This window comes from Punctularia strigosozonata (genome assembly GCF_000264995.1).
Source record: "Punctularia strigosozonata HHB-11173 SS5 unplaced genomic scaffold PUNSTscaffold_16, whole genome shotgun sequence".
NCBI classification, from domain to species: domain Eukaryota; kingdom Fungi; phylum Basidiomycota; class Agaricomycetes; order Corticiales; family Punctulariaceae; genus Punctularia; species Punctularia strigosozonata.
The window spans coordinates 281832-305543 of NW_006767448.1; the positions used below are offsets into that span (position 1 = coordinate 281832).

At 54.1% G+C, this 23712-nt stretch overlaps 10 protein-coding genes across 10 annotated transcripts; 7 read left to right on the forward strand and 3 right to left on the reverse strand.

The window, feature by feature from the left end:
- Positions 1-387: 387 nt before the first annotated feature.
- On the forward strand, positions 388-2752 carry PUNSTDRAFT_128225 (uncharacterized protein). Its single transcript, XM_007388000.1, has 11 exons — positions 388-538; positions 613-666; positions 736-1211; positions 1265-1355; positions 1413-1491; positions 1551-1706; positions 1744-1875; positions 1923-1994; positions 2053-2206; positions 2270-2444; positions 2506-2752. Exons 1-11 carry the CDS (start codon positions 477-479, stop codon positions 2660-2662), a joined length of 1608 nt encoding a protein of 535 aa, XP_007388062.1. The 5' UTR covers positions 388-476; the 3' UTR covers positions 2663-2752.
- Positions 2753-2765: 13 nt separating this feature from the next.
- PUNSTDRAFT_75791 (uncharacterized protein) lies at positions 2766-3073 on the reverse strand (the record flags this gene model as incomplete). The annotated part of the gene is made up of 2 exons (XM_007388001.1): positions 2766-2844; positions 2901-3073. The coding sequence occupies 2 exons, from the start codon at positions 3071-3073 to the stop codon at positions 2766-2768; spliced, it is 252 nt and encodes an 83-aa protein (XP_007388063.1).
- Positions 3074-3705: 632 nt separating this feature from the next.
- Positions 3706-5244, reverse strand: PUNSTDRAFT_55396 (uncharacterized protein). Its single transcript, XM_007388002.1, has 8 exons — positions 4841-5244; positions 4713-4787; positions 4480-4659; positions 4373-4422; positions 4200-4322; positions 4061-4146; positions 3875-4002; positions 3706-3824 (listed from the first exon to the last, which is right to left on the reverse strand). Exons 1-8 carry the CDS (start codon positions 5184-5186, stop codon positions 3790-3792), a joined length of 1023 nt encoding a protein of 340 aa, XP_007388064.1. The 5' UTR covers positions 5187-5244; the 3' UTR covers positions 3706-3789.
- On the forward strand, positions 5226-6787 carry PUNSTDRAFT_138320 (uncharacterized protein; the record flags this gene model as incomplete). The annotated part of the gene is made up of 3 exons (XM_007388003.1): positions 5226-5277; positions 6117-6135; positions 6199-6787. The coding sequence occupies 3 exons, from the start codon at positions 5226-5228 to the stop codon at positions 6785-6787; spliced, it is 660 nt and encodes a 219-aa protein (XP_007388065.1).
- A 630-nt stretch (positions 6788-7417) lies between these two features.
- On the forward strand, positions 7418-8244 carry PUNSTDRAFT_138321 (uncharacterized protein; the record flags this gene model as incomplete). The annotated part of the gene is made up of 3 exons (XM_007388004.1): positions 7418-7500; positions 7555-8118; positions 8184-8244. The coding sequence occupies 3 exons, from the start codon at positions 7418-7420 to the stop codon at positions 8242-8244; spliced, it is 708 nt and encodes a 235-aa protein (XP_007388066.1).
- A 2305-nt stretch (positions 8245-10549) lies between these two features.
- Positions 10550-12975, forward strand: PUNSTDRAFT_92629 (P-loop containing nucleoside triphosphate hydrolase protein). The gene is made up of 8 exons (XM_007388005.1): positions 10550-10681; positions 10736-10877; positions 10933-11214; positions 11269-11449; positions 11508-11833; positions 11887-12176; positions 12226-12472; positions 12542-12975. The coding sequence occupies exons 1-8, from the start codon at positions 10562-10564 to the stop codon at positions 12748-12750; spliced, it is 1797 nt and encodes a 598-aa protein (XP_007388067.1). The 5' UTR covers positions 10550-10561; the 3' UTR covers positions 12751-12975.
- A 501-nt stretch (positions 12976-13476) lies between these two features.
- PUNSTDRAFT_146334 (uncharacterized protein) lies at positions 13477-14910 on the forward strand (the record flags this gene model as incomplete). The annotated part of the gene is made up of 4 exons (XM_007388006.1): positions 13477-13545; positions 13599-13717; positions 13775-13849; positions 13901-14910. The coding sequence occupies 4 exons, from the start codon at positions 13477-13479 to the stop codon at positions 14862-14864; spliced, it is 1227 nt and encodes a 408-aa protein (XP_007388068.1). The 3' UTR covers positions 14865-14910.
- A 967-nt stretch (positions 14911-15877) lies between these two features.
- Positions 15878-17083, forward strand: PUNSTDRAFT_55398 (uncharacterized protein). The gene is made up of 4 exons (XM_007388007.1): positions 15878-16084; positions 16148-16314; positions 16370-16660; positions 16730-17083. The coding sequence occupies exons 3-4, from the start codon at positions 16620-16622 to the stop codon at positions 16872-16874; spliced, it is 186 nt and encodes a 61-aa protein (XP_007388069.1). The 5' UTR covers positions 15878-16084; positions 16148-16314; positions 16370-16619; the 3' UTR covers positions 16875-17083.
- Positions 17084-19031: 1948 nt separating this feature from the next.
- Positions 19032-21819, reverse strand: PUNSTDRAFT_146335 (uncharacterized protein). The gene is made up of 10 exons (XM_007388008.1): positions 21615-21819; positions 21433-21557; positions 21233-21368; positions 20951-21176; positions 20839-20913; positions 20713-20786; positions 20216-20657; positions 20007-20158; positions 19483-19948; positions 19032-19432 (listed from the first exon to the last, which is right to left on the reverse strand). Exons 1-10 carry the CDS (start codon positions 21733-21735, stop codon positions 19135-19137), a joined length of 2115 nt encoding a protein of 704 aa, XP_007388070.1. The 5' UTR covers positions 21736-21819; the 3' UTR covers positions 19032-19134.
- Positions 21820-22095: 276 nt separating this feature from the next.
- PUNSTDRAFT_108042 (uncharacterized protein) lies at positions 22096-22836 on the forward strand (the record flags this gene model as incomplete). Its single annotated transcript, XM_007388009.1, has 2 exons — positions 22096-22725; positions 22781-22836. One exon carries the CDS (start codon positions 22096-22098, stop codon positions 22690-22692), a length of 597 nt encoding a protein of 198 aa, XP_007388071.1. The 3' UTR covers positions 22693-22725; positions 22781-22836.
- Between the last annotated feature and the right edge of the window lie 876 nt (positions 22837-23712).

The window sequence follows — 23712 nt, forward strand, 5'->3', positions numbered from 1 at the left end:
ACTGTCCAGCCAGTGGCCGCGGTGACGGCAAGCACTACTGCTAATACCTCCACCAGCTTGCGACGACACTGGCGTTGGGCTGGCTTTGCACAAACTGGACGACTGGAATGTACGTGAAGATCATTGATTGCGACTATGGAGTCAACGAGGCGGGTGCGCCGGTAAATCTTGGCAACGATTCTGTTTTCCAAACGGGGTATCTCGGAAAGTCGTATCCATTCGTTCAGATAGTTTCCCTGATCGTAAGGCTGGGCTAAGTACATACTCTCTGCAAGTCGCAATGCTGGGGTGATCTAGCAATCAGTGGATGCACGTGAATATCCAATGATCCATCTTGGGCGTCTCCAGGTGTTGCGCAACAAGGCTCGAGCCACAGCCGGCCTTGCAGCGACACTCTCTGCAGGACTCTGCTGAGAAAGTCATCTCTGGTCCATCCTCCTCTTTACATATAAGATTTGTACCGGGATTCATCAGAAATGAGCGTCTCAGCCGATCAAGCGCAAGATATTGAGACCGCCACGACGGCCATCGAAACTGAGTAAGCCAGAGATCGTTCGCGGTCAGAACCTTGATCTTATAGAGAGACTAACAATCTATCGTTGGTCGCTTCAGCCCGCCCTCAGGAGCACCAGACGCCAAGACACGTCGCTATGATCGGCAGCTTCGGTGCGCGGCAGCAGGCAGTACGTTCACCCTGGCGTTGCTCTGAACACACCGTATTTCCCGCGTTCGCAGACTATGGGCGTCGAGCGGACAATCTGCGCTCGAGTCCGCGTCCATCCTCGTGATCGGCGCTAGCGCCACGGCGACGTCGATCATCAAGAACCTCGTCCTCCCCGGCGTCGGCTCGTTCACGATCCTTGATCCGCTCGCCGTTGCCCCCGCGGACGCAGGGAACAACTTCTTCCTCGACGGGCAGGAGAGTATCGGAAAGAATCGCGCGCAGGAGGCGGTTCCGCTGCTTCAGGAACTGAACGACGGCGTGGTGGGCAAGGCCGATACGAGGGACATAAAGGATATCCTCGCCACTGAGGATGGCCAGCGATGGCTCCGTGACTTCACGCTAGTCATCGCTGTTAACACGGAAGGGGAAACGACGAAGCGTCTAAGCCAATGTCTTTGGGAGGCTGGAGAGGCGGCGCCGACCTTGATCGTGGTCACCAGTGCGGGTTTAATCTCCGAGTTCTACATCCAGTTTCGCGAGCATCACAGTATGCCATATTTTATTAGTGGTCATATCGCCTTAGCTAATACCCTCCTGTAGTCATTGAATCACATTCAGAAAGCTCGCCCTCACTCCGCATCGACAAACCCTTCCCGGCTCTCCTGCAGCACGCGATGTCTTTGGATTTCAGGTGGGCTGTTCACTATGCACATATGCACCTTCGTCCATCTGAAGTCCTCCGATGCAGTACAATGGATCCCACTGAGCACGGCCACGTTCCCTACGTCATCATCCTCGTCCGAGTGCTCGAGGACTGGAAGAAGGAGGTAGGTTGTACCGCCTCTGACACGTCGCCGAATCCGACTAACAATCATCGTCGCCCAAGCATGACGGTACGCCTCCCAAGACGTACGCTGAGAAGCAGGAGTTCAAGGCCAGGATACGTGCGATGAAGGTCAAACAGGACGAGGAGAATTTCGATGAGGCCGAGGCACAGGCGTACCGCGCCTGGACAGAGACTACGGCGAGTTTGCCGGACCACGTTCATCTGAGATCCAGATACTGATTTTACTTCTCAGGTACCTAGTGATATCAAGGCCTTGTTCGACGATCCGGCGCTCGCGTACGGCCAGCTCACCATCGGATCACCGCCATTCCTTCATCTCCTAGACGCCCTCAAGCATTTTGTATCGCAACCTCCCTATACCCTCGTATGGTTCTGTGCATTGGGCATGCGTACCTTGCTGACGTCAAACAGCCCCTCACCAGTACGCTGCCCGATATGAAAGCCGACACGACAAACTATATTCACCTTCAGAAGCTATACAAGGCACGGATGGCGTATTTGGTCGTCGATTACACGTCTTACTCATCCACTACGCCGATAGACGCGTGCTGAGGAAGAGAAGAAGATTTTCCGTGGACTGGTACGACAACCCGTCGACGAGGGTCTCGTAGATTCCTTCGTCAGGAACTGCCATGCTGTCAAGCTGATGCGAGGCAAGCCGTACGGGACATTTGACCTCGACCAAGCTGCTATAGGTGAGTTTTATACGTACAAGCACGATCTCTCCGAATGTTCGCTCAACCGTTATCCCCTCGCAGCCAACGCGTTGGCGGTGTCGCCCAAGGAGACGGTCACCCACCTGGCCCTGTCGGCGCTCTCGAACATCGGACGTCAGAACGTCTCCGTGGAAGCTCTCACAGCCGAGATCCAACGGCTGGCGGGCCCAGGCGTGGAGCTACCAGAAGAAGAGTTGGACGCCGCCGTTGGAGAGGTGTACGTACTTCCTCGTGTTCGCGACCACTCGTAGTAGCTGTCTTATTCATCACACGCACAGTGCTCGTGCCCCCACTGCCGACCTCCCCAATGTGGCTGCATTCCTGGGCGGCCTCGTCGCCCAAGAGACTATCAAGATGATCACGAAGCAATACGTTCCCGTCAACGGATATTGTGTTGCCGATCTGGTCGACACCTGGACAGGGGTCGTTGCCTAACGCCTCCCTTTGGAAGTGGACTACAATCACTCCCTGCGCAATATTACAAGAATGTATCTCATAGGAAACAGTTCCAATCATATCTCATGCATCAACGTGGTTTTTAGTTCGGTTTTTGTCGAATACGTCCAGTAGCCTTCTCGGAGCGTGGTTCGATAACACAAGTGAATGGTTCGGGATGTCTGAAATGTTACTTAGATCGCGAGCTAAGACTGGTTCAAGGGACAATGAGGCTCACGCTATCAGACCCGTCTTGCGCTTGGGCTCCAGAAGGATTTCGTGGTCTTGTCCATCCACCGGTGGGCTGATCCTGAATACCGAAAGCATCGACGCAATGAGCAGGAAGAATGCCTGGTCACCAAAATGCCTTTCAGGGCACACCCTAAGGAGACCAATCGCGTCTAATAACATGTCGAGTCATGACGAGCTTAATTCTCACCTGCGGGTGAAGCCGAACGCGTAGTCGTAGGGGTTGAGAACATCGGCATACAGCGCCGTTTGTGAAGCGCTCTGGGCGGAAAACGTCTGGTTCCGGGAAATCGACTTCATCGTGGAATATCGCCCTGGTTATTGAGCTATCAGTCAACGAGGCCATTTATGCACAGATGCGGACCAACACACCATATGTTGGGCATCACAACAATGCCTTTCGGTACGAAATACTTGCCCTGGCAATATGTCATCGGCGCTGGTAGCGTGCGCCAAAGCCAGGGGAGCTATCAAGCTCCATCTCATCGTCTCTTTGATGATGGCGTACCTTTGGCCCACAGGTGTAGCTACAGCACAGGACCAATCAATCTGCGTGCTGGGTCCACATATTGCGTACAAATCCGGACAGCGAGGACCGATAACGGAGAAGAGGCGCACACCTCACTCCGGGGGCTTTGGGTGTTTCGTTCGAGGCGTTGTCCCCGTCATCAGAGCAGCGGGAGAACCGCAGGATGAGTCAGAGAGGAATCAGCTGGCCGCTCGTTCAAAGTTCGATTGGAGAACGAGAAGAACCGGGGCTCTCAATCAACGGCGGCGGTCAAGCAGGTAGGATCCAACTGCAAAGTTCTTGAATTCAACTGAGTGGTGTTTAACTTGGTACAGCTCCTCTACTCATGCCCTTGGGCGTTATTGGCGCCTCAAGTTCCGCCAGCTCCTTGCCCTCCTCTTAAACCTGGACGAAAATGAGCGCGGGCTGCAGACGATCGGTACGTGACTGATTACCAAAACCGAGCCCTTCAAGAGCACTCCTGAGCGCGTCGTAAACCTTGTGATGAGGCGCGGGCTGGATCGAGTTGACGACGTGACTCTGAATGAGCCCGGTGTAAGGAGAGAACTCATACGTCGAATTACTGTGATGGCATACGACGTGAGCGTATTGACCTTCCCCAGCACGATAAGAGTACTCACACCTCCCATTCACTACGCGCCCCGCTGACACGTGCAGTGCCCGTCACGCCAAGCGAAATGAAGACACTCTTTTCTCGGGGGTGTTTCTGGAATAAGGGCAATTGAATACGTGCAACTTTGTGTGGTGGACAATATCCACCTTGATCAATTGCCTATCGCCATCCGGAGCAGGCGGAGTTTGTTCCGTCCCACTGACGTCTGGTTCAGGTCCATTCGTGACTCGCATTCGCTTGAGGGTGACCTCCAAGTCGTTGTAAAGAGCCTGTGAATGATTGGTGACAGAGAAGATCCGGGTTGGGTCGAAACTCGTACCTTCATCGTGGTGCGCACGAAAACGGATGAGGAAACGTATAGAGGCAGACCTAGATCATGATGTACTTATGATTTGGGGATGATGCTAGCGTTCAGAAAAGACGCACCCTCTATCTGCATCATTTTTCCATTCATGCCAGGTACGGGCAGTGTCACAGGTGGATGATATGACAACCGGATATTAGGCGCATACAGAGTGGCCATCGACTTGCCATACGTGGTATGAAGGAAGGTCGCACTGATAAGACCGTTGGACGAAGGGGGATGGTTGTTGACGTCTAGCACGCCTGGGTGTCACTCAGTTGCTGCCTTTGCGTACTGTTGAGCATGGCTGACTTACCTCTATCCAGTGTCGCAACAAGGCCCGTCTGGAAGAACTCCGGAAGGGTCTGCTGTAGAATGTATATAGCTCGACCTACCCATCTTCAGGTCAGCAACAGTTGGTCTTTGTATGGCAATGCAATGCACCTGTTTTAATCTCCCACTCTGCGTCTGGAAGCTCCTCTGGTCCTTCGGGTGGTTTGCCGCCGTCATCCTTCGTCGATGTAGCGAGTGTGCCATCCCGGAGGTGGCCCCGAGTCACGACCGCAGAGGAGCCGGTGCTTGCCCGTCTTGCTGACAGTCCATCTGAAATCACAGCAGCTTCAACTCGACCTCTGATGCTGGGGGTTGAATCTTCATAGATCGTCGAAACATCTTGCAAGTCTCTTCGTGCCGATGACTTCCGAAACGCTCTTGCTTGACACTTCACAGGGTTTGGGATACGCGTGTACGACTGCGGGACTGATTTTCGTAGTAGTAGTCGCGACTGCATAACCTATAGACCAGCTATGAGAGTGGAAGTAAAAGAGCCATGTCCAAGGACCGGCGCGATGGCTGGCGCGTTGGACTGGCAGACCCCCGAGGTGAACGCTCTGGCTCTTGAACAATTCGTGAGAAACTGTCAAGTGACCGTGAGAGAGCGGTTTCGAACCTTTCCATGTTCTTTCTTTCGACCTTTCGGCGAAACTACCACGGCTGGCTCGACGTTACAGCTGAAGGGACCTGGTACACCTCGCAACCATATTGGGATCTGTTTATTGATGATGCTTGTCAGCGAATGTGGCGCTCATCCGACGACGGGACTTTCGCGCATTGCTTTGCTCCTCCGGGCTACCTCATCCCGGCTGTCTGGGATTTATCTCTTCACCGATCATCGAATCGATGAGGCACTCCTCAGCATCAGACGTATATGTAAGGGACGTCCAGCTCGTTCCCTTAGATAGATTCGAATGCGTTGGCAACCTCTGGCATCTCCTGGGTGTGTGCTGTACAAGGACTGCATTCCCGCTTCGACCGCTCGTCGCCACTCACTGGACTCTCTCTTCGAACGCAGCGAATGTGTAAAACTTATTGCGGTGGCTTTATGCGGCTATCCAGACGTATCAGGCCTTGATCACAAGCTGTCTCGTCATGCCCCACAAGATGTATAGCCTGAGGTGTCCTGCGTAGCCTGTTTTAGCTGGCTGGCATCCGCAACCGCGTAGCTTTGCATCGGTGTATTGTTCGCGTTTGATTTCCTCAGGAGTTCCATCATATATGTTTCGGCCGAACGAGGATGAAATGGTATAAAATGTCTGTATCTTTGCTGGATTGACACCATCCTCTAACCCATCCCTCCCACTGTCCCAGTTCCCTCCTCCTTTCATGTTTCCAATGATGTGCCACAGACTCTGCGGCAGGCCTCAATGTACATGTGTTCCAGCTCCCGCCAACTACGAGCTGTACGTGTTTCGATCACGTTCGACTACCCTTGTACTCACCTTCTCCTTTTACGTCGACTTCAGCAACGCCTACAACACCTACGCAGTGACAGCCTATGGAGGGGCAGTTCATCAGGGGTGGACTAACCAGAACGTTGTCCACTACCCCGTGCCACAACTCCGTTACTGCGCTCCGGAGTTTCAGGCCACTGCAACGCCGTCCGCCGCGCGACAACGAATAGCTGCTCCGCCGACGGGCAACGGCGGAATGGCGCTCGGCCGCCCAGACAACTCGCCTGCTCGTGTTCAAGGCGCCGTCAACCCTCCCAGGCCTAGTCCGCCCGCTCCTCCCCGGGTGAACGGAACTATCAACGACAATACGCAACCTTCTGCTGTCCCTGGAGCTGGGAGACAGGTGGCTGCGCTACAAGCTTCACTGGCAGGCCAGAGCGCTCCTGACCCAACTGTGTCGTCCATTCGTGCTGCTGACGGCTCGATCTCGCTTGCGAAGATCGGTGATCTCTTGGCTAAAGGCAAATCTGGTGATGTTCGCGTCTCGACTTCGAATCCGGACCGTGTCGTCTTGACTGTGGAGATGCTTACTGCCCGGTTTGAGCTGACGGCTAGCCAGGCTGAAGAGATTCTTCGCGAGCTGACCCGCATAAGATCGTAGGTCGACATCTTGCTGTGGGATCGTATGCGAAGCCACATCCATCTAGTTTGATCTGCTACATGTATACATGATCCCGTGCGTAGTTATTGGCCCCTGAGTTTTGAATCATGCGTGATTATACGAGAAAGAAGTATGAATCGGCTTGTGATCCTTGCGATTTCGAGAAATCACACTTTTATACTATCTCACTTCTGGTGGGGTAAATGACGAAAACGTCGTGGGTAAGTATTAGAACACGTGGCTCCTTGGTGCATCCAGCGTCTCGTTCGGGCAGATTCAAACGCTCGAAACATCACCGAGAGGCACAGTACTCAGCATTGTCCCCGCTGTCTCGACAGAACATCCGGTATGCAACCCTGGAACGCGCGTTTCTCGCCCATCGCATTGGCCAGAGATCCCTCGTCGCATTGCTTGCCCACAAAGCCATTCCGTCCACCCGTCTTATATCTTTCTTATACTGGGATGCCTGTGGCCGCCGAAAACCGCCTCGTTCTCGCATTGTCGCGATGAGCGGCACACGATGAGGGCGATCCCAGCCCACAATGCCCCAGTGGCATTGCTCACAGGTTCTAGTATAAGTTGTCAGTCGTCTTCCGCATCAACAGCTCGCCATTTCAAGCATCTATAGACATGCCTCGCCGTTATCTCTCCGGCCGCCCCGAAGACCTCAGATTGTCGCGCTTCCGTGTTTCGTTGTCTGTGGATGAAAACTGGTGGGTATTCATTCGCCCTATATGCGATGGTCAGGTTCTGATCTGAAACCACAGGGCACCGCTCGCACGTCAAGATAGTATATCCTCTCTTCAAGACGAATTCCAGCGCGGTGCCACTCCGGTCTTTCCGACGAACGACGAACGGAGCCGCGAATCCACCCCCTACGATGAATACGTATGCCCAACACCCCCATACATCGAGGACGAAGATCGGTCGAGAGCGTCTACTCCGTCGACCGTAGTCGACGATACCGAAACTCATGGGAGGACGCCATTAACAAACGTTGGATGGGCTAAGCCAGGCCCCTCGAGTTGCTTCCCTCCCAACGCGCACCCCATCACGGGCTACATCCCTCGCGAGGAATCCTTTCAATACGGATCATCACGCGCGTACACGCCAGTCTACCGAGCGGGTTCGGAGGTGTCCACCGTGCCAGACGACGAGATTTCGTGGCGCTCACCGACACCCCATGATGACCACGCGGATCCTGCAACTCCACGCCCAGCCTCAGAGGACAGGCGGTCCGTTACGCCGACCTTCAGCTACAGGTCGCCTTCCGTCGTCGTTGACCACGAGATACCAATCCCTGAACAGATGCAGCGCACCTCGTCGGTCTCGTCCGTAATCTCCTCCACGTCCACTTTGACATGGTGCAGCTGCTGTCAATGACACGATCTACTAGGCCTCCACTCGCCGCGCACTCTGGACACCTCTGGGATGACTGGAGATGCAGAGCGACTTGATTGGGGTACCGAGCGCCGATCACGTAAATTCCAAGTTTCATGCTACTTACAAACATAACACTAGATCCTACGATACTTAATACACGTTTTTCGTATGCAAAATGCAGAGCACGCAGTAGAGCTCGTCTGGACGCACCCGGGAATGAGAAGCAGCCCGGAGAGATGCAGCGCATTGGTCACTGATTGACACAGCGAGAGCTGTGTACTCTTCGTCTCGCTGAAGACCCCTCGCCCACGCTTTGTTCACGCACAGATTGCCTCACGGTTATGCTGGGAATAGCGTGGGCGTCGGGAAGGTTGGGAATCATATCACGAACGCCGTTACGGATGCGTGCCATATGTATGGTCGGGGCTGCGAAGACCGCCGAAGAGAAACTCCATCTGGACCACACGCAGTGCGTCCACTGTCACAGCGGTGGCCTATACCACAATGGGCAAATTTACCGAGTGGCCTCGTTGTTCGTATTCATATAAGACCACTGAGTTGGCTGCTAAAGTGTCCACTCCGATACAGCGTGTCCTAGTCTTTATAACTTCTGATCCATCTGAACATAAACATATTTAAAGACGCTACACAGCACACGTACGGACCATTCCATTTCCAAGACCCCGGCTAATATTCCTTACTTTAAGAAACTTCTGTGCAGAATGCCCCGGTGTTATCAGTGCACGTTCCAGGGAACCCCCGCTGACCTCGATTCGCACATCATTAACATCCAGTACGAGATGAGACCGTATCTGCACTGCCGTCTCACTTACATAATTGAGCTTGACAGAAAAACGAAAACCGACAAAGGCCCATTCCGCCGAATGGAATGGTACTATCGTACCGTGTTCTCAGTGTCCTTTTCAAGGAACGCGCGCGGACCTTGAATCCCATCTCATCAATATCCAGTACGCAATATAAAATTTCTCCCAATCCATGTCTATGTCTGATTGATTGCGGCCAGCTTGCCATGTTCGCCTCCTCCTCCTTTGTACTTGTCAGATACATGGAAGAGCCCCCGTTTCTCTCTTCCATACAAGGGACAGGCCAATCCTGACCCGTTATCGAATACGTCTCGACGCGAGGCGTATGCCTCTTTCTTCCCCAGCGCGAATCATTACTTCTGGGGGCAAGGTACATGCTAGATTGCCAGCATGACGTTATAATTATTGGTTGTCTAAATTTGGCCCTATGTTCTCTTGACAAGCTTACAATGTAAATAATATAGTAGATCGCATGATACAAAGAAGCATGGCACACCGGAACGACATCTTCGAGATCTGACTACCGAAAATCATGTACACTGAACCTAGAATCGCATTCAAAACCGGGCCATAGCTAACGACGGTAAGATGAGGCTCGATCTTGGAGAGGAATCAGGGTCACCACACTGCTTCCCATTGCATTTAGGCCAGGGATGAGTCGGCCGTTTGAGATTTGGCATGGGCGACAGTAAACCAGCGAAGTTTCTCCACTAATCTGGCGTCCGAAAAGCCGGGGATGGATAGCGTTAAGTCAAGGTTAGCACCAACGGCTCTTTATCTTTCAATTAATGTGTCCGTACAGTAACCGATGAGTTTGTCGGTTACTTGTGGCTGCGCTTGTGGGTGCTTGGCATTTTTGGCATAAGGATTAGAATGCGCAAGGAGGGCCTCGTATGAGGAGCCATACATGCGTAGCTCAGCACCTTATGTTCTGTACAAGATTGGCGCGGTGCAAAACCTGCACGGTAGGGAACGGACGCAGGCAAAGAAAGGAGGATGAGGCTGATGAGGCTGAACCGGATCACCCGCTGCTGACGTTGACGTGAACGGCAAAGGCTGTACGCACGCGTCCCTTGCTCGCGATGCCTTCGCGTGCTTTGTTACGCTTCATCAGACCGGGAGAACTGCACGAACATCTGCATCACCCGTGAAATTGACTCGAAGGAACCCAACTTGATGAGGAGGATCGACAACGTTCTATGGCACCGAAAAAGCAGAAACTCAAGTTTCAGCCTCTTTCGCATGGGTCAGATGCGTCTCCACACCCGGCCAAGAGGTTTAAGTCGTTGCCCTCGGTGCGTCCTGAACAAGAGAATAACGTGGACGAGTCTCATATGCTCGTTCTTATAGCGCACCAAGATACAGCCTGTGGTCGATTTGACGCTGAGCGATGACGACGATGAGATCGGACCGAGCGCAAGCAGAGGGGGCTTGAGCGTCTCCACCGGTATGAAGGGAAAGGAGAGAGCGATTGGTGATAGCTCAGATGAGCCCGGTGCGTATTTGTCTGACTGGACCATTACGGTCCCTGTTTGACGAAACACCAGAAAGATTGCTTTGGACGGAGATGTATGCCCCGAAGACAGTGGAAGACCTCGCGGTCCACAAGAAGAAGGTAGAGGATGTTCGTCACTGGCTGATGGAGGCACTGGATGGTGGACCGTCAGGAAGGCTCAGAAAGTACCGAGTGCGTGTCCTAGACAATCCAGCGTCGGATCATTCCTTGATCCGGTGTTTCTAGCGCATCCTCGCCTTGACCGGCCCCGCTGGCACAGGAAAGACTGCCGTTCTGCGCCTCATCGCGGATGAACTCGGTGTTGAGATCCTTGAATGGCGTAACAGCGTGATCGACGGGGCACGGTGGCGAGAAGATCAAGATTACGGTACGACTTGCGGTATAGACCCTGCTTGTTGACGATCCTGACAACTTGCGATAAGGAAACGTCGATCGCTGGACTGATCACGGAGAGTCGCTCACTGACAAATTCTCCTCGTTCCTCGCTCGAGCGGGAACATACGGCGCCATCTTCTCCGAGTTGCAACCATCCAAACTATCCACACCAGGCAGTCAAGCGTCGAACACGCAGGTATCCGCTTCCGGGTTGGCGACAGCTCAGAAGCGACGCCAAGTTATTCTGCTCGAAGATCTTCCCAACGTTTTGCATCAAGGAACCCAAGAAGCCATTCATGGGGCGTTGAGGACGTTCGTCCGGAGCGAAGGTATGTTCATCTTGCGCGTTTCTCCTCATCGGTGACCCCTTATCGTTTCCACAGCACAGTTACGAACACCGATGGTGGTCATCGTTAGCGATGCTGGTGTTCGTGGTGAGGATGTCGATGACACCGGGCAGGGAGAAAGCGGCGGATATTGGCGCTCGAGGAGCCATTCGACACTTGACGTCCGTACGGTTTTGCCTTCGGATTTGCTGAATGGTCCGTACGTTACGCAGATTGCGTGAGTTGTCTGTCCGTTCGAGACCCAGCACCGCAAGAAGCTGACGTTCTTGTCACAGCTTCAACCCCATCGCACCGACCCTGCTCAAGAAGGCGCTGCAGGCGCTCCTCGGAGCCGCCTGCGCCCACAATAAAGCGGCGGGGAGGGTCTCCAAGGACGTCCTGGACTTAATCGTCCAGACCACCAACGGAGACATAAGAAGCGCCGTCATGGCTCTGGAGTTTGCGTGTACAGCGGAGGTGATATCTGAGACAACATCAGCCAAAAAGCGGAGGCGTGGTCATAATAAACATACCGACCAAAGAGGTGTTTTCGAGGCCGTAACCAGACGCGAGTCCAGCCTTGCACTGTTCCATCTCCTCGGGAAGGTTTTCTACAACAAGCGTGAGTCGCCTCTCCCTGTCTGCGCGTAAGCGGGTGTCAAACATAGCCGTCAGGCAAGGGAGACGCACCCAGCGGAAACGCGTCGAAAGCCGACGCAGCCCGTGAAGCAGAGCTAGACGCACGCCTGGCTAATCCATCGCCATTGCCGGCTCATCTGGCGGCCCACGAGCGAAGAGCAAGCAGGGTGGACGTTCCACTGCTCTATGCGGACTCTCCCATCGACTCGTCCCTGTTCTCGCTGTATGTTCACCAGAACTACACTCAGTTCTGCGAGACCATGGAGGAATGCGACGGTGTCGCGGATATTCTCAGTTTGGTCGACGTGGGTAACAGCATGGTACGTGTCCGCAGAACAGCGGCATGGGCGGTCGCCTGACGGAGGGACTCTGCAGCAAGCCAACCCCCATCGTTTCCACTTGGTGGCGCTCGGCACCCTCCACTCGCTTCCCTCTCCCGTCCCACGTCGGGGTCAGAAGCTGTCGAAGCCGCTGTACTTCGACAACCTACACAAGGAACGAGATTGCCGATCCGCCGTGGAGGACGTTCGTCATTGGCTGGACGCTCTCGTACCCGGCCGTTGGGACCCGGTGGATGTCGCGACCGGTCTAGGTGCCGTAGTAGAAGCGCGTGACGGACACGGTGAGTTTGATGTTCGATCCGCGTTCGATCATTCGTCGTGTTTTCTGATGTTTGGCGCTATGTACTTAGGCTTCGAGGGCTTGCCCTTATCCCATCGGCTGTTTTCGAAGATGACATTCACACGAGGAGCCGTTTTATCGTCGGAGCTGACAGACGGCGACGACGGCGGGTTTCCCTTGGGTGATGTCACGGAAGAGGGAGCGCTTCGCGGTCGCTCTACGAGTCAAGAGCGCGTTATGCATGGTTGGCTAGAGGACGACGAGATCGAGGAGGATTGAAAGCCCTCGTCTAACGACCCTGCAATACACTCGGAAGCCACAGCATGCTATGGTGGCCCTTTCCGCCGGCGAGCGGAGAGAGCCAGCCGCTGCTGTGGCTCAAGATACATATCGGGTATAATTAGCGGTGCGCCCTGGTCGCGACAACTCCTGCATGCGTTGTACTCGTGCCTTCCTCGATGCTCTCCAACTGCTGTTCAAAGAACCCATCAGACGATAACGACTGAATTTTCACATCGCGACGGCAAAAAACTTCATGGGTTCTCGGCGGCGAAGGAGCGTTCAGCAGGGGTAAATTAGGGACCATCCGCCAATGATTGCAACGCAACTAAATCGGGACAAAGCGAACCTAACCGCGTATCCCGCCTGGTGGTTTCCGCCGTTAGCTCCGCCAAGTCGATTATTCGCTCGATGGGGTCGGTTCACTCAGAAATATCGGGCGAGTGTTTCCTTTCCATATTGGTGACAATGGATGTACACCGCTCCAACTGCCGTCGGTTTGTTCTGCGTTGGGGGTCCCGCGGTATCCACCGGACAGTTACTCGCGTACTTGAGAAATATTTGGCTCGCGACCTCCATTAGGCTGCGAGCGAAGAACTTCGGAGTCTTTCGAAAGCCTCGCGTGCGCAACGGGCTCGCTTTCGCTTTTAAAGCGCTAGGACCAGGCAAAATTTGCCATCCACAACCCCGCCCCGTGGCTTGCTCGTCTCTCCCCTCGTCGACTCTATGGTACTGCAGCGACCCAGGAAGCCTTACAGCCGGAAGACACGATCAAAACTTGTGGTGCAGCGCTCGGTGAGCCGTGGTTCTGCTCGTGGTATAGAGTCTTCTTCTCACATCGTGAGTAGTTCAAACAGTCCGATAAACCTAGGGTACAATGCCCGCAGTGCCCCTCGACTGTCGGTCGCGAGTACGATCTCAAACGTCACATGCTTTTGCATCTCCGTCCCAAGGCGAAGGATAAGAAGTGAGTATTCCTTCCTCGGAACATGCGAAGGCAATTCTTAGTATCTATCTTGCGTAGGTCCTACCACTGCTCGCTCTGCCCGTTCAAAGCACTGCAAAAGAAGAACTGGGAGCATCATTTTAACGTCTACCAGTATGTGTGCACTTCGTTGCAAACGCGTGCATACGACTGACTACACATCAGCGATGAGAATCCTAAGATCTTCTGGTGCCTCATTCCAGGGTGCGATTTTGAGGGTCTCGACCCATCGAGTTACACGACTCATTGCAAGTTGATGCACGACACTCGTCCATCCATGTTGTACGGGACCATCGGCCGGTCGAAACACCCCGCCTACGATAAACTCACAAAGACCGACCTTGAACACGACCTTCTCGCATTCGCGGAAGAAGATCCGGAGGAAGACGTCTCTCCGGAGATGGACCCAAGCTACGCGCCTAATGCTCCCCGCCCGCCTCCGCCTGTCGAGGTGAATTATCCGGAGCCTGACGTTCGCGAAGCAGGCTATACGGCGAAGTCCCCCTCGGCGCATTCTCCCTCCTTCGTTGTCCACCAGGGTGCCGGTGTCCGCGGCGGATGTTGCGCCACGAAATCGCCGTCTCCATCACTCATCGTGCGCCAGGAAGCTTGCACCCGGGTCGAGAAATCGTCGTCGACCTCCACGACGTTCTTCCATGACGCCAGTACCCCCTACGCAGTTCCTACCCTCCGTTCCTGTACATGGTCCACCGAGGAGCTTCGTGCAGCTACTCACCGCCACCGCGATGGCGGCAAGAGCAACGTCCACAGTTCCGGCACCCATCTCCCCGTCCAGTCCCCCGTCGCCGCCCCAGCCAAAATTGGCGCTATTGCGACGAACGGCGCCATGTTATCTTTTGCAAGCTCTTTCGCGACGGAGGCCAAGCGTGTCGTCTTGCCGCCCTGTTCCTCGCTCCCAGATCCTATGTCGTGGGTTCCACCCCCGCCTCAGGCAGTAGCCTCCCTCGCACCCCTCATGGCCCTGGCCAGCGACGTAACATCTGGTGCGGAGCGACGCAACAACTCGCCCGGCGTGTTTGCGTCGAGCCCCTACTACAGGCCCGAGGCTGCGCTCAGCCACGGTCATCACCAGGCAGTGTCGTATTACCGGATGCACACCGGTGTCTGACCACTCATTAACCTGCTCTGACTACGGTGCTCTCATCGGTAAAATCGGATTCCGTTCCCTTTTCAGCGCCATACACGATGCGCCATGGACTCGTAGCCCCCTTGCTTTTGTTGTCTTGTGTGTCTGTGATTGTCGAAGAGCGGTTGAGTCCATCATAATTAGCTTCCCCCTCGAACGCCATAGACGGCACTTATTGTACTTCGTCGCTCCACGGCTGTGTCGTTATTGTTCCTCGGTTTGCATCTAACATATGTTACTACCACGTTGTTGTTACAATCCGTACACGACGAACATACCCCAAGGTTCTAGCTAATAGCCTCGCTCGCCGGGCGGTTCAGACACGATCGGCAACGCATGTGCGTGTCTTGTCCTGTCCGCATCACAGACAGGATGACGGCTTTCGCTTTCGGAGACTGATAGGTAAGATTCGCCGACGCGGTCACGAGCGTGCAAAGGCATCCACCAGTCCACTGCGATCGAAGATGGAACAAACCGCCGGGAAAATGTGATGGACACAATATAGCGGTTGGTTGAGGCTCGATTCTGTGCTGCGCTGTTCTACTCCGTCGTACTTATGATAATAAAGCGATGGAAAGGCAGTGTTTGACTTCCCCGCGAGTAGTCGTTTCGGATTTCCATTCCAATCGATGACGAGACACGGTATGATTTATTGTGGGTGTATGGGCAGCATGAGTCACAAAACATCGTGCATGCTCATCAACTTATTAAACGTTGATTCTCTCATCGTGCGCGATACTGATCAAGGGGACTCGAAGAGAGAGCGCGAAACGCCTAAGTTAGGCGTTTCGCGCTCTCTCTTCGAGACCCACTCGGTCTCATATGGCGTCGCAATCTAGACTACAAGACTTGTACCTCCGCCTAACCTTGTAGCCATTGCAAGGCCTTGCAAGTTCTCGCGCGAGTGCGGCCGTTTTTGCGATGAAGTCAGGTGATCGCATACGGGGAAGAAGGTTAAGCGCCCCGTTCGCCCAAGCGCTCGTAGATGCCTGTCGAGCAAGTCAGCTTTCGGATCATTGCTTGGGCAAACACTTGAACGCCTACCGCTCGCTTCCATCAACAGGATGCTTTCCTGGAAACACACTATATAACCCCTTGTCGGACGACTTGTATTGCTCCCTGACGCACGTTGTTCTGCACTTGGAGCTCGTTGGCGGGGGCAAGTCTCGTCCCCCAGAAGACCGCCGATGACGATGTTCAAGGTACTTGCTGATGGTCCAGTATGCGGTATACACGTAAGGGAGTGATACAGTCCCACCTCGCAGGCTTTTCCATGGGGGGTGACGATATGAATTGCGCGATGGTTGTACAACGCGAGTCCTACGATAACGGCGGGAGGACTTGTCCAAGAGAAGCGCAAGATGAGATGGGCCTTCGTCGATGAGTGCGCTGGAGGAAGAAGATTCGTGAATATAACGAACTGAATCGTTGAGTACGTTGCCCATACCGGCGCGCTTCCATGCTCGATGACGACCTCTTGATATCAGCGCATAGTCTTGTCCGGCCCGTTTCACATGCGATAACTCGAAGATCAGGCGTAGTTTCTTGCCTCCTCAATGCGTGTTCTCCGGTTATGCTCAACCTACGCGCGGGAATCTACGCACGGCAGGCTCAGACCAAGCATTTTCACTGTGATAGGTAGGCTGGGAGTGGCTGCTCACAGGGGTCTAGCCCAGGTATCACAGTCGATGCCTCCAATTAGAGCGTGGCAGGTCTAATTGGAGGCCCCATTCACTCATGCGGATTGCCGTGGCACTGTCACGCATCATTACGAGGTGGTGAGCGCTGGAGCACTGCTGTATCCATGTGGCACATGGATTCAGCAGAGTCTGACACTCGCTCTATAGGATGCATATGATCAGCAAGTCTATTCAAATTTCAGGACACAAAACACGACTACCCACCCGTGCCAATGCCACCGATCGAGTGTCTAATGACCGCTTGATGAACTCGCCAGGACCAGATAGCGACGTTCGAAAGGAGAAAATCTAAGGACCGTTGGGCCATGCCAGACAACCCTCGCAAGACCTGTAGCTTGTACTTGCGACGAGACATACACGATCGCGATTGCCCGTCAGGAATGTGATTTCTATCCGTTAACTGTGTGGCGTCGTTAGCCGTCCAGCGAGTCCCTATGGATCTGTAAGGTCCGTCCAGAGTTGAACGGCTGCTCAGGTAGCATGATCGTGATGAAGTCGCTCAGCATGCAAGAGTGAGTTCGTTGGTCTAAACGTGGCTGCCGGAAAGTCGTGCTAATGGTTGGCTTTTTCACCGCGGCCGTAGGTCAACGAGCTAACTGTGGCCTCTGGTCGTCTACCCGCTGCTTTTCCCCGTCGCACTTACGAGGGTACAAATCAGACGGAGTCGACATATTCCGGACATGCACAGGGAGCGCAAGTGCCGGCCCGTCGTGGAGGTCCCTCGGCATTCCGCCCGATGCCGGTCGTACCTGGTCGCTGTTTTCCGGCGGATGCAGTGACCAATCTGGGTGGCGTCCAAGAAGCTTCGAACTGTGACGGGGTGAAGCGAAGTTTTACTCAGTTCTCGCCCGATCTCCGTTTTCGTTTTCCTCGTGGTTAATGCTAGACATTTTAGGTGCCCTTTGTTCCATCGGTTGCTCTCGACGTTCACGTTCACACGAGGTGGACCTCTCCTCTTTCCAGACCTCGTGGAGGTCGATGCCGAACCAATCGCTGCTGGTGATGTCACGAACTAGCGGCCCTTCGAATTCGCGCGGCGAGTCAGGAGCAAGATATCCACGCGCGATGCAAGTTCGTAGATATCGGGGGCCTGCGCCCAGCGCTTACGGTACACCGTCGTGGCCTTACTCACTCTTAGAAATCGTACCCACCGGCCAGCTCCGCCAACTTTTCCAGCATTTTCTAAAGTGCAAGCGCCCTGGTTGTATAGCTTCACGATGCTGTTGTATTCGCGCCTTCTTACGAAGCGTTTCAGATAATGCCCATCGAACCTTATCAGACGTTCACCATCTGGTTCCCACGTAACGACGTCGCGAACGTTCAGAGCTGCGGATCAGCCAAAACGTCCTTCTCGACAGGGGCAATTTATGGTGCATCGAAAACGGTCTGGTTCAGCCGACAACGTATCTATGGAAGATGCGGCTAACACGTTCGTGACCGCGTGGCTCTGCCTACGGTCCGCTCTACATCCTCGATGTGTTTTTTTCGATGGAGCTGTATCGGGATAGGATCCACACGTCGGTGTTTACGTGGCGGCTCTCAGTGGCCATCCAAATGGTGAGAAGTGGCTTTCATTGGTTCGTGAAGAGCCACCGCTCGAAGCCTCCGGTGGATGGGTACGCCTTAGAGACCCATAAAAGCGGTGGTGAAATGGGGCAGGAGCATCGTTCTTGTCCCAAATCGCTCGTCATGCCGCCTGACCGCAGTGCTGTCACAATCAACCGTGCAACTAGCGAGGTGTGTTGCATGAACCCCTCTCCCCCAAGCGGTAGTTTGCAAGTCTTACCCCCCTCAACAGAATACCTGGCTGAGCTACTATCCTGGCCGCGGCAGGACTCCTGCGCGACTCACGAAATGCGATCAGCGACGCCGTCGAGAGTGTAGCAAAGTAAAAAGGTGGGCTCTCAATCGTTTCACTGCATACACCATGCTGACCGCGGGAACTGCCAGTCCACGTTCGTCTATCTGTCCGGCGCCCAACGTCACGGAGGAGACAGAGTTAATCGAGTCTTCGGCCCACGCTTTGGTCGCTTCGCGCCCCACGCATGCGCCGCGTTCGTCGATATCACCAGATCCAACATACGCGCCCGAGCAGGCTCTCGATCGCGCGGATCGTTCGAACCGTGTCGAGGGACAGACCGATGGCAGCGTCCACAGCTACCTTTACAAAATGTATGCGAAGGACCACGTGTGGTGGACCGACAGTACACCCAACTCAAAAGGCTCCCTCGAAGCTCAATCAAGCTCGTCCAAGAAGCAGCCTCGACCGCTGAATGTTTCGAAATAAACGCTCCTCAGAGCCTACTTGCGGTCTGTGTCGTACGATATCCGCATGGGCGCAGAATGCGTGGTCAATCACCGTGGACACGATCATTACACACAAATCCTACCTGTATCCAAATAGACATTGGATTTAGATGTAGAGACTTCCAATTCAATCGCCGCAGAGTGAATGCATGATTACAATCGCGAGGAGTTCTACATTAATACATACGTCGTTACGTATAAATATCAAGCGACATAGCGGCGTTGACCCTTCCGACGCAAAACCTTCAGTCGATCTCAATCACGTCGTCCCTAAGCTCCTCGTTCGCGGTGTCTAGCATGACTAACCCGTCCTCGTCGAGTTTTCGCTTTTTGCTCGGGCTCGCAAAGACGGAGTCCGGAATGGCACCGTTGGTCCGTGCCCTCTTGGGTAAGGGTTCCTCGTTGTCATCCGGTGCAGGGCGTTTGACGGCGGTCGATGGCGGAGGTGTGGACGGCATTGGTGCGGCGGGCTTGGGTTTCGCTGGAGGCGAGGGTAACGGCGAGGGTAGAATCATCGCCGGCCCATCCGCAGGATGTGGTTCTCTGCTGGTGGGTGAGCGACTGTATGAGCGACAGATGAAAGAGATGCTCACGGTAACGGAGATATGGCTACGGCGATCGTGGCCAGTTCGTCGTCCTCATCCACAATCGTTAAGAATTTACCCCTGGTTACCCCGAGGCTTTCCAATGTCCGGTCGTTGTTGTCATCGAAGTCGGGGTCGCTGAGGATGCGCTTGTCTTCGTAAACGCTCACATCACGCGGACCAGTCCCCCGCCCTTCACCGTCGCCGTCGCCGAGAAGGCTGTTGACAACCTCACCAAGCGTTACTCTCGCGGGATCGCAGCGTAGCTCGGCATACACATCTCGGCATACGCCACACGACGGGTTAGGGTGGGAGACACCAACAGTGCTGAGAGGTAATTGAGGTTTGAATTGGATGAAGACGTTCTTGAGCTTGTCGTAAGACTTGCGTAGAAGATGAAGGGCCTGGAGGACGATAAGACCAGAAATGATCGCGTTTGTCGTGGCGATAGCAGGAATTATGTTGCCTGCCATCTCTAGCAGATGATCAGGGCATCAGCGTGCGAGTACCTAGGAGGCAACAGTACATATCACCTTTGACCTCCCACCGAGTCTTGCCTGCGATACCGTACGCAGCGGACCGAAGGTTTGCGGCAGCGGTGACGAAGTCGAGCGTATCGTCATCATCCTTGTCGAAGGAAATGGTCTCTTCACCGTCACGTAAACGCTCCGCAAGGCGATGCGTGCTGGTAACAAGATGATGAGATAAAGCACATATGCTAAGGACGCTTAAAGAGCCATACCTTGCAACGAAAAGGTTTAAATTCTCCTTTAGAGAGAGCGTCTTCTGGTCTTTCAGGCGGGCAGCGTCGGAGCTCGGGCCTTGTTCGCGAATCCCGGATTTGTCGTCCAGCATCTCCTCCACTGCTGAGCTGCCCTTCGACGCTTTCCCATTCTTCCCGTTCGCGCGTGCGCCGTTTCCATTCGGTGCGGCCTGATCGCTCTTCACCGATCGCAGGACGAACGTGCCATCATGAATGCTGTCGTAATCGAGCGGAGTCGGCGGTGCGCGATGGCGCCACATGTCAGCCATGGACAGTAGATTTCGGATGTCCGCATTGAAAACTTTTTGGAAAGCCATCTTTGCTGGGTCGGCGTTGGGGTCTGTGGTGGACGGTGTTCGGAGCGCAGTGCGTACGGCCTTGAAGGCTTGTTGCTCTTGACGCAGCTTCGCTATCTCTTGGGCTGTGTAGCGCTGAAGTGAGCGAAAGACTCCGACGCATTCATGATGAAGCCTCACCGTTCTCTCCCTGCTTCTCCGCTTCATCAAGGTCGCTTTGTCCGCCGGCATCTTCGTCTTCGCCAAAGAGTTGGCTGGTGGGTGCGTGAATTTGGCAATACAGTAGAATCGAATTGGCAATATGACAAGACACCATTAGCGACAGGAGATGATGATGCCTGGGTGAGACAGACGCCCGCTACCACGGTGTTCGACTGAAAACTATGGAAAGGAGAGGGGTTAGAAGGCGGCGACTCACGACATCAGGTAGCTCTTCGCCCAAACAATGCAGTGTATCGGTTGTGACGGCGTGGAACGAATAGTGCACACCGGGAATGTCTTGGGCGTCGGTTTCGGTATGCAGTCGAAGCACTCCGTACGGTCCTTGAGCAACGGTTGGACTTGACCAAGATATCCCGCTGTTCCAGATTCGACCAAGGGAACTTCGGCCGCCATGCACATCTTGTTGACGTGTCTGCGCGCATCTGTGTTGATGACAATAGTATACTGTGGTTCACCGCAACAGGATGGCGCTACCGACCAAGGTTATCGAGGGCGTTCAGGACAAGGTCAAACGACTTGAACCACGATAGGTCGTATTGCGGCTCTTTGATGTTGCCATGTATTGGCGTCAAGTGTATGTTCGGGTTGAAAGGACCCGCAGTTTGTGCCGCGACCTCAATTCACGATAGTCAGCGCACTAGACGAAAACATGACGCATATAGCCAGTCGAGGACACACCAGGGCTTTACTCTGTTTCACATCTTTCTTCCTGAATAGGAATTGCCGGTTGAGATTCGAAAGGTCGATGGTGTCTAGGTCTAGCACGGTTATGTGCCCGAAACCAGTAAGCACGAGATTCTTTACTGTTAAATCATGGAAGATATTCAGCATCATGTTCTCGTATGATAGGATTCACATACACAATTCGCATCCAATACCACCGGCACCAACTAAGAGCACCTTGGTATCTGCAAGTTTCGCGTGCAGTTCTCGCCCAAGGATAGCTTCAGCGTGTGTGGTCCGAGATGTCGAGAAAGTCATTTCGCGCGCAGTTACGTGTTCCTTTCACGTCTAGGCGCAAGATTTAGGAGGTAAGAGCAAGAGCCCGAGGTGAGCGACGACGAGAACAAGCTACGACGATGACGGGAAGCCGGAGGCGTTTGACGTTCCCTGCAATATGCGCAATATACGGTCACCTGATCATGATAAGTCTCAGAAGCGATCAAAGGTGTATAAGCAGCCAATGAGCTGTATATTCACTTTTTTCTTCCAAGTATTACAGCTTACACCCTTAATTAATGTAAGATTTGTGATCATCTAGGCTTTTCTTTCCCAGCTGCGCGTAGTGGAATCCCCGCACCATAGCATAACCTCTGACTTGCCCTGGAAGAGGACCAGAATATGCCTAGCTTTACGCCGCTTCCCAAACCGCACTGCTTTGGAATGGATGAACTCGCTGAGGCCGCAACTGCGCGCGCTGAACTTGCGGCTCAGGAGCAAAACGGCACACCTGCCGAATCGAAGCCAGTATACATCCATCTTGCGCAAGGTCTTGCTCTTACCACCGGGTCAGCACTGGGCGAACGCTGTCCTTCAAAGGAAGACTGCCTTGCGGCCTTCGTAGCTCCGAACTCCGTCGGCTTGACCGCAGGCGCTCGCGCGTGGTCGAAACACGCCCATCGCGGCGGCTCCGGCTGGTGGGGACATCCGTCTGGACCCGTTGCGAAGATCAACGAGAGAGCGCTTGAACTGTTCCACCGCGTAATGGAGAATGCAACATGGCGAAACCTCCATTGGCTACCGCACCAGATCTTGGTCTATGAAGTGCGTGTTGCAGCGGGTTATGGTATGCGCTTTGCGCAAGATCGTTTGTCATGCGCGACCGGAGAGGGAGAGGGCTCCGCATCCGAGTTCGCTGCTCGAGCTTGGTTATTCCGAGGTTTCCTTGAGCCTCAAATCAATAATGGGCATGAGATTGGTTGGCGTCATGATCTATAAACGTGTTTGATCTTGTATCTTCAATATCCTCAGGTCAGTATAAGCGACTGGTTCCGTTATCTGCGTCTGAATCGCACCCAACTTATAGATCTACCACGTACTATCGTGTTGGTTTACGCACTGCAGGAACTAGGTGATAATCCCCCGATCAACCTGGTCCGTCTATTAGCCCTCGATAGCTGTTAACATCACGCCGTTTGTAATCAACAAAGAAGTGTTACTCGCTGCGCGGAGGAAGGCTAGTAATATAATAGCCTGAAGCTACGTTTCTGTGGGGATTCTAGGCAGATTTCCTTGACCCGAAACCGGCTGTTCCGCGATGTTCCCGTTCAATAACTTGAGGCAGTTACGTGTATTGTAAACCATTATCTACCACACGCGAAACAGCTTCAAAGTGAGATACAGACACAGCAGACCGCACAGCGGTCAAAAACAAACAATTCCGCGGTGATCATCAGGACGAGGGAATAAAACCGATAACTAATTGTACAGTGGAACACATTTCTCTCACGTCAGACGAGAGACCGATACAGGCAAGGGTACGGGTACATGACGAGAAGATTACCTCATATTCGGGGCGGAAACTCGCGCATTGGACATTCGTGTATCTTTAGCCTATACGCGCCGCGTTTCCTCGACGGTGACGGACTCATTCCCCGATCCGCGGGTATTTTGCCTGTAACAAGCACCGTCGCGCCTGCTGAGCGTTTATTGCTTTATCCATCTGGACGCCAAACCTCTCTCGAAGGGAAGCATAGAAGTGTGCTCCGATTGGTACACCGTCGAAAAGAGAATGCGGGGGAGGTTGTGGCCGCGAAAGGGCCCACAGATCGGGATCGGGTAAAGTGGAGCATGGCGGCAGGGAGTTATGAGCTGCCCCCCTGGAGGGGGCGGCCCAGGGTGCATTGGCGATGGCAACGATGGGCATCCCAGAGTAGGGGTCAAACGCCTCGGGCTCATGCTGCCGATCGGAAGCGGATTCGGACCATGCGCGAGGTTGCAGCGTAGGGACGGGAGAAG

Coding starts and splice junctions, on each gene's coding strand:
- PUNSTDRAFT_128225 (XM_007388000.1), top strand. CDS start 477: ATGAGCGTCTCAGCCGATCAAGCGCAAGATATTGAGACCGCCACGACG. Junction 539..612: donor ACGACGGCCATCGAAACTGA/GTAAGCCAGAGA, acceptor TGGTCGCTTCAG/CCCGCCCTCAGGAGCACCAG. Junction 1,212..1,264: donor CCAGTTTCGCGAGCATCACA/GTATGCCATATT, acceptor ACCCTCCTGTAG/TCATTGAATCACATTCAGAA.
- PUNSTDRAFT_146335 (XM_007388008.1), bottom strand. CDS start 21,735: ATGACTTTCTCGACATCTCGGACCACACACGCTGAAGCTATCCTTGGG. Junction 21,369..21,432: donor TGAAACAGAGTAAAGCCCTG/GTGTGTCCTCGA, acceptor TCGTGAATTGAG/GTCGCGGCACAAACTGCGGG. Junction 19,949..20,006: donor GACTCGGTGGGAGGTCAAAG/GTGATATGTACT, acceptor ATCATCTGCTAG/AGATGGCAGGCAACATAATT.
- PUNSTDRAFT_55398 (XM_007388007.1), top strand. CDS start 16,620: ATGCGGATTGCCGTGGCACTGTCACGCATCATTACGAGGTG. Junction 16,661..16,729: donor TCACGCATCATTACGAGGTG/GTGAGCGCTGGA, acceptor CTCGCTCTATAG/GATGCATATGATCAGCAAGT.
- PUNSTDRAFT_92629 (XM_007388005.1), top strand. CDS start 10,562: ATGTATGCCCCGAAGACAGTGGAAGACCTCGCGGTCCACAAGAAGAAG. Junction 10,682..10,735: donor GAAGGCTCAGAAAGTACCGA/GTGCGTGTCCTA, acceptor CGGTGTTTCTAG/CGCATCCTCGCCTTGACCGG. Junction 11,450..11,507: donor CCGTACGTTACGCAGATTGC/GTGAGTTGTCTG, acceptor TTCTTGTCACAG/CTTCAACCCCATCGCACCGA.
- PUNSTDRAFT_55396 (XM_007388002.1), bottom strand. CDS start 5,186: ATGCAGTCGCGACTACTACTACGAAAATCAGTCCCGCAGTCGTACACG. Junction 4,660..4,712: donor TGTTGCGACACTGGATAGAG/GTAAGTCAGCCA, acceptor AGTGACACCCAG/GCGTGCTAGACGTCAACAAC. Junction 4,323..4,372: donor TCGTGCGCACCACGATGAAG/GTACGAGTTTCG, acceptor AATCATTCACAG/GCTCTTTACAACGACTTGGA.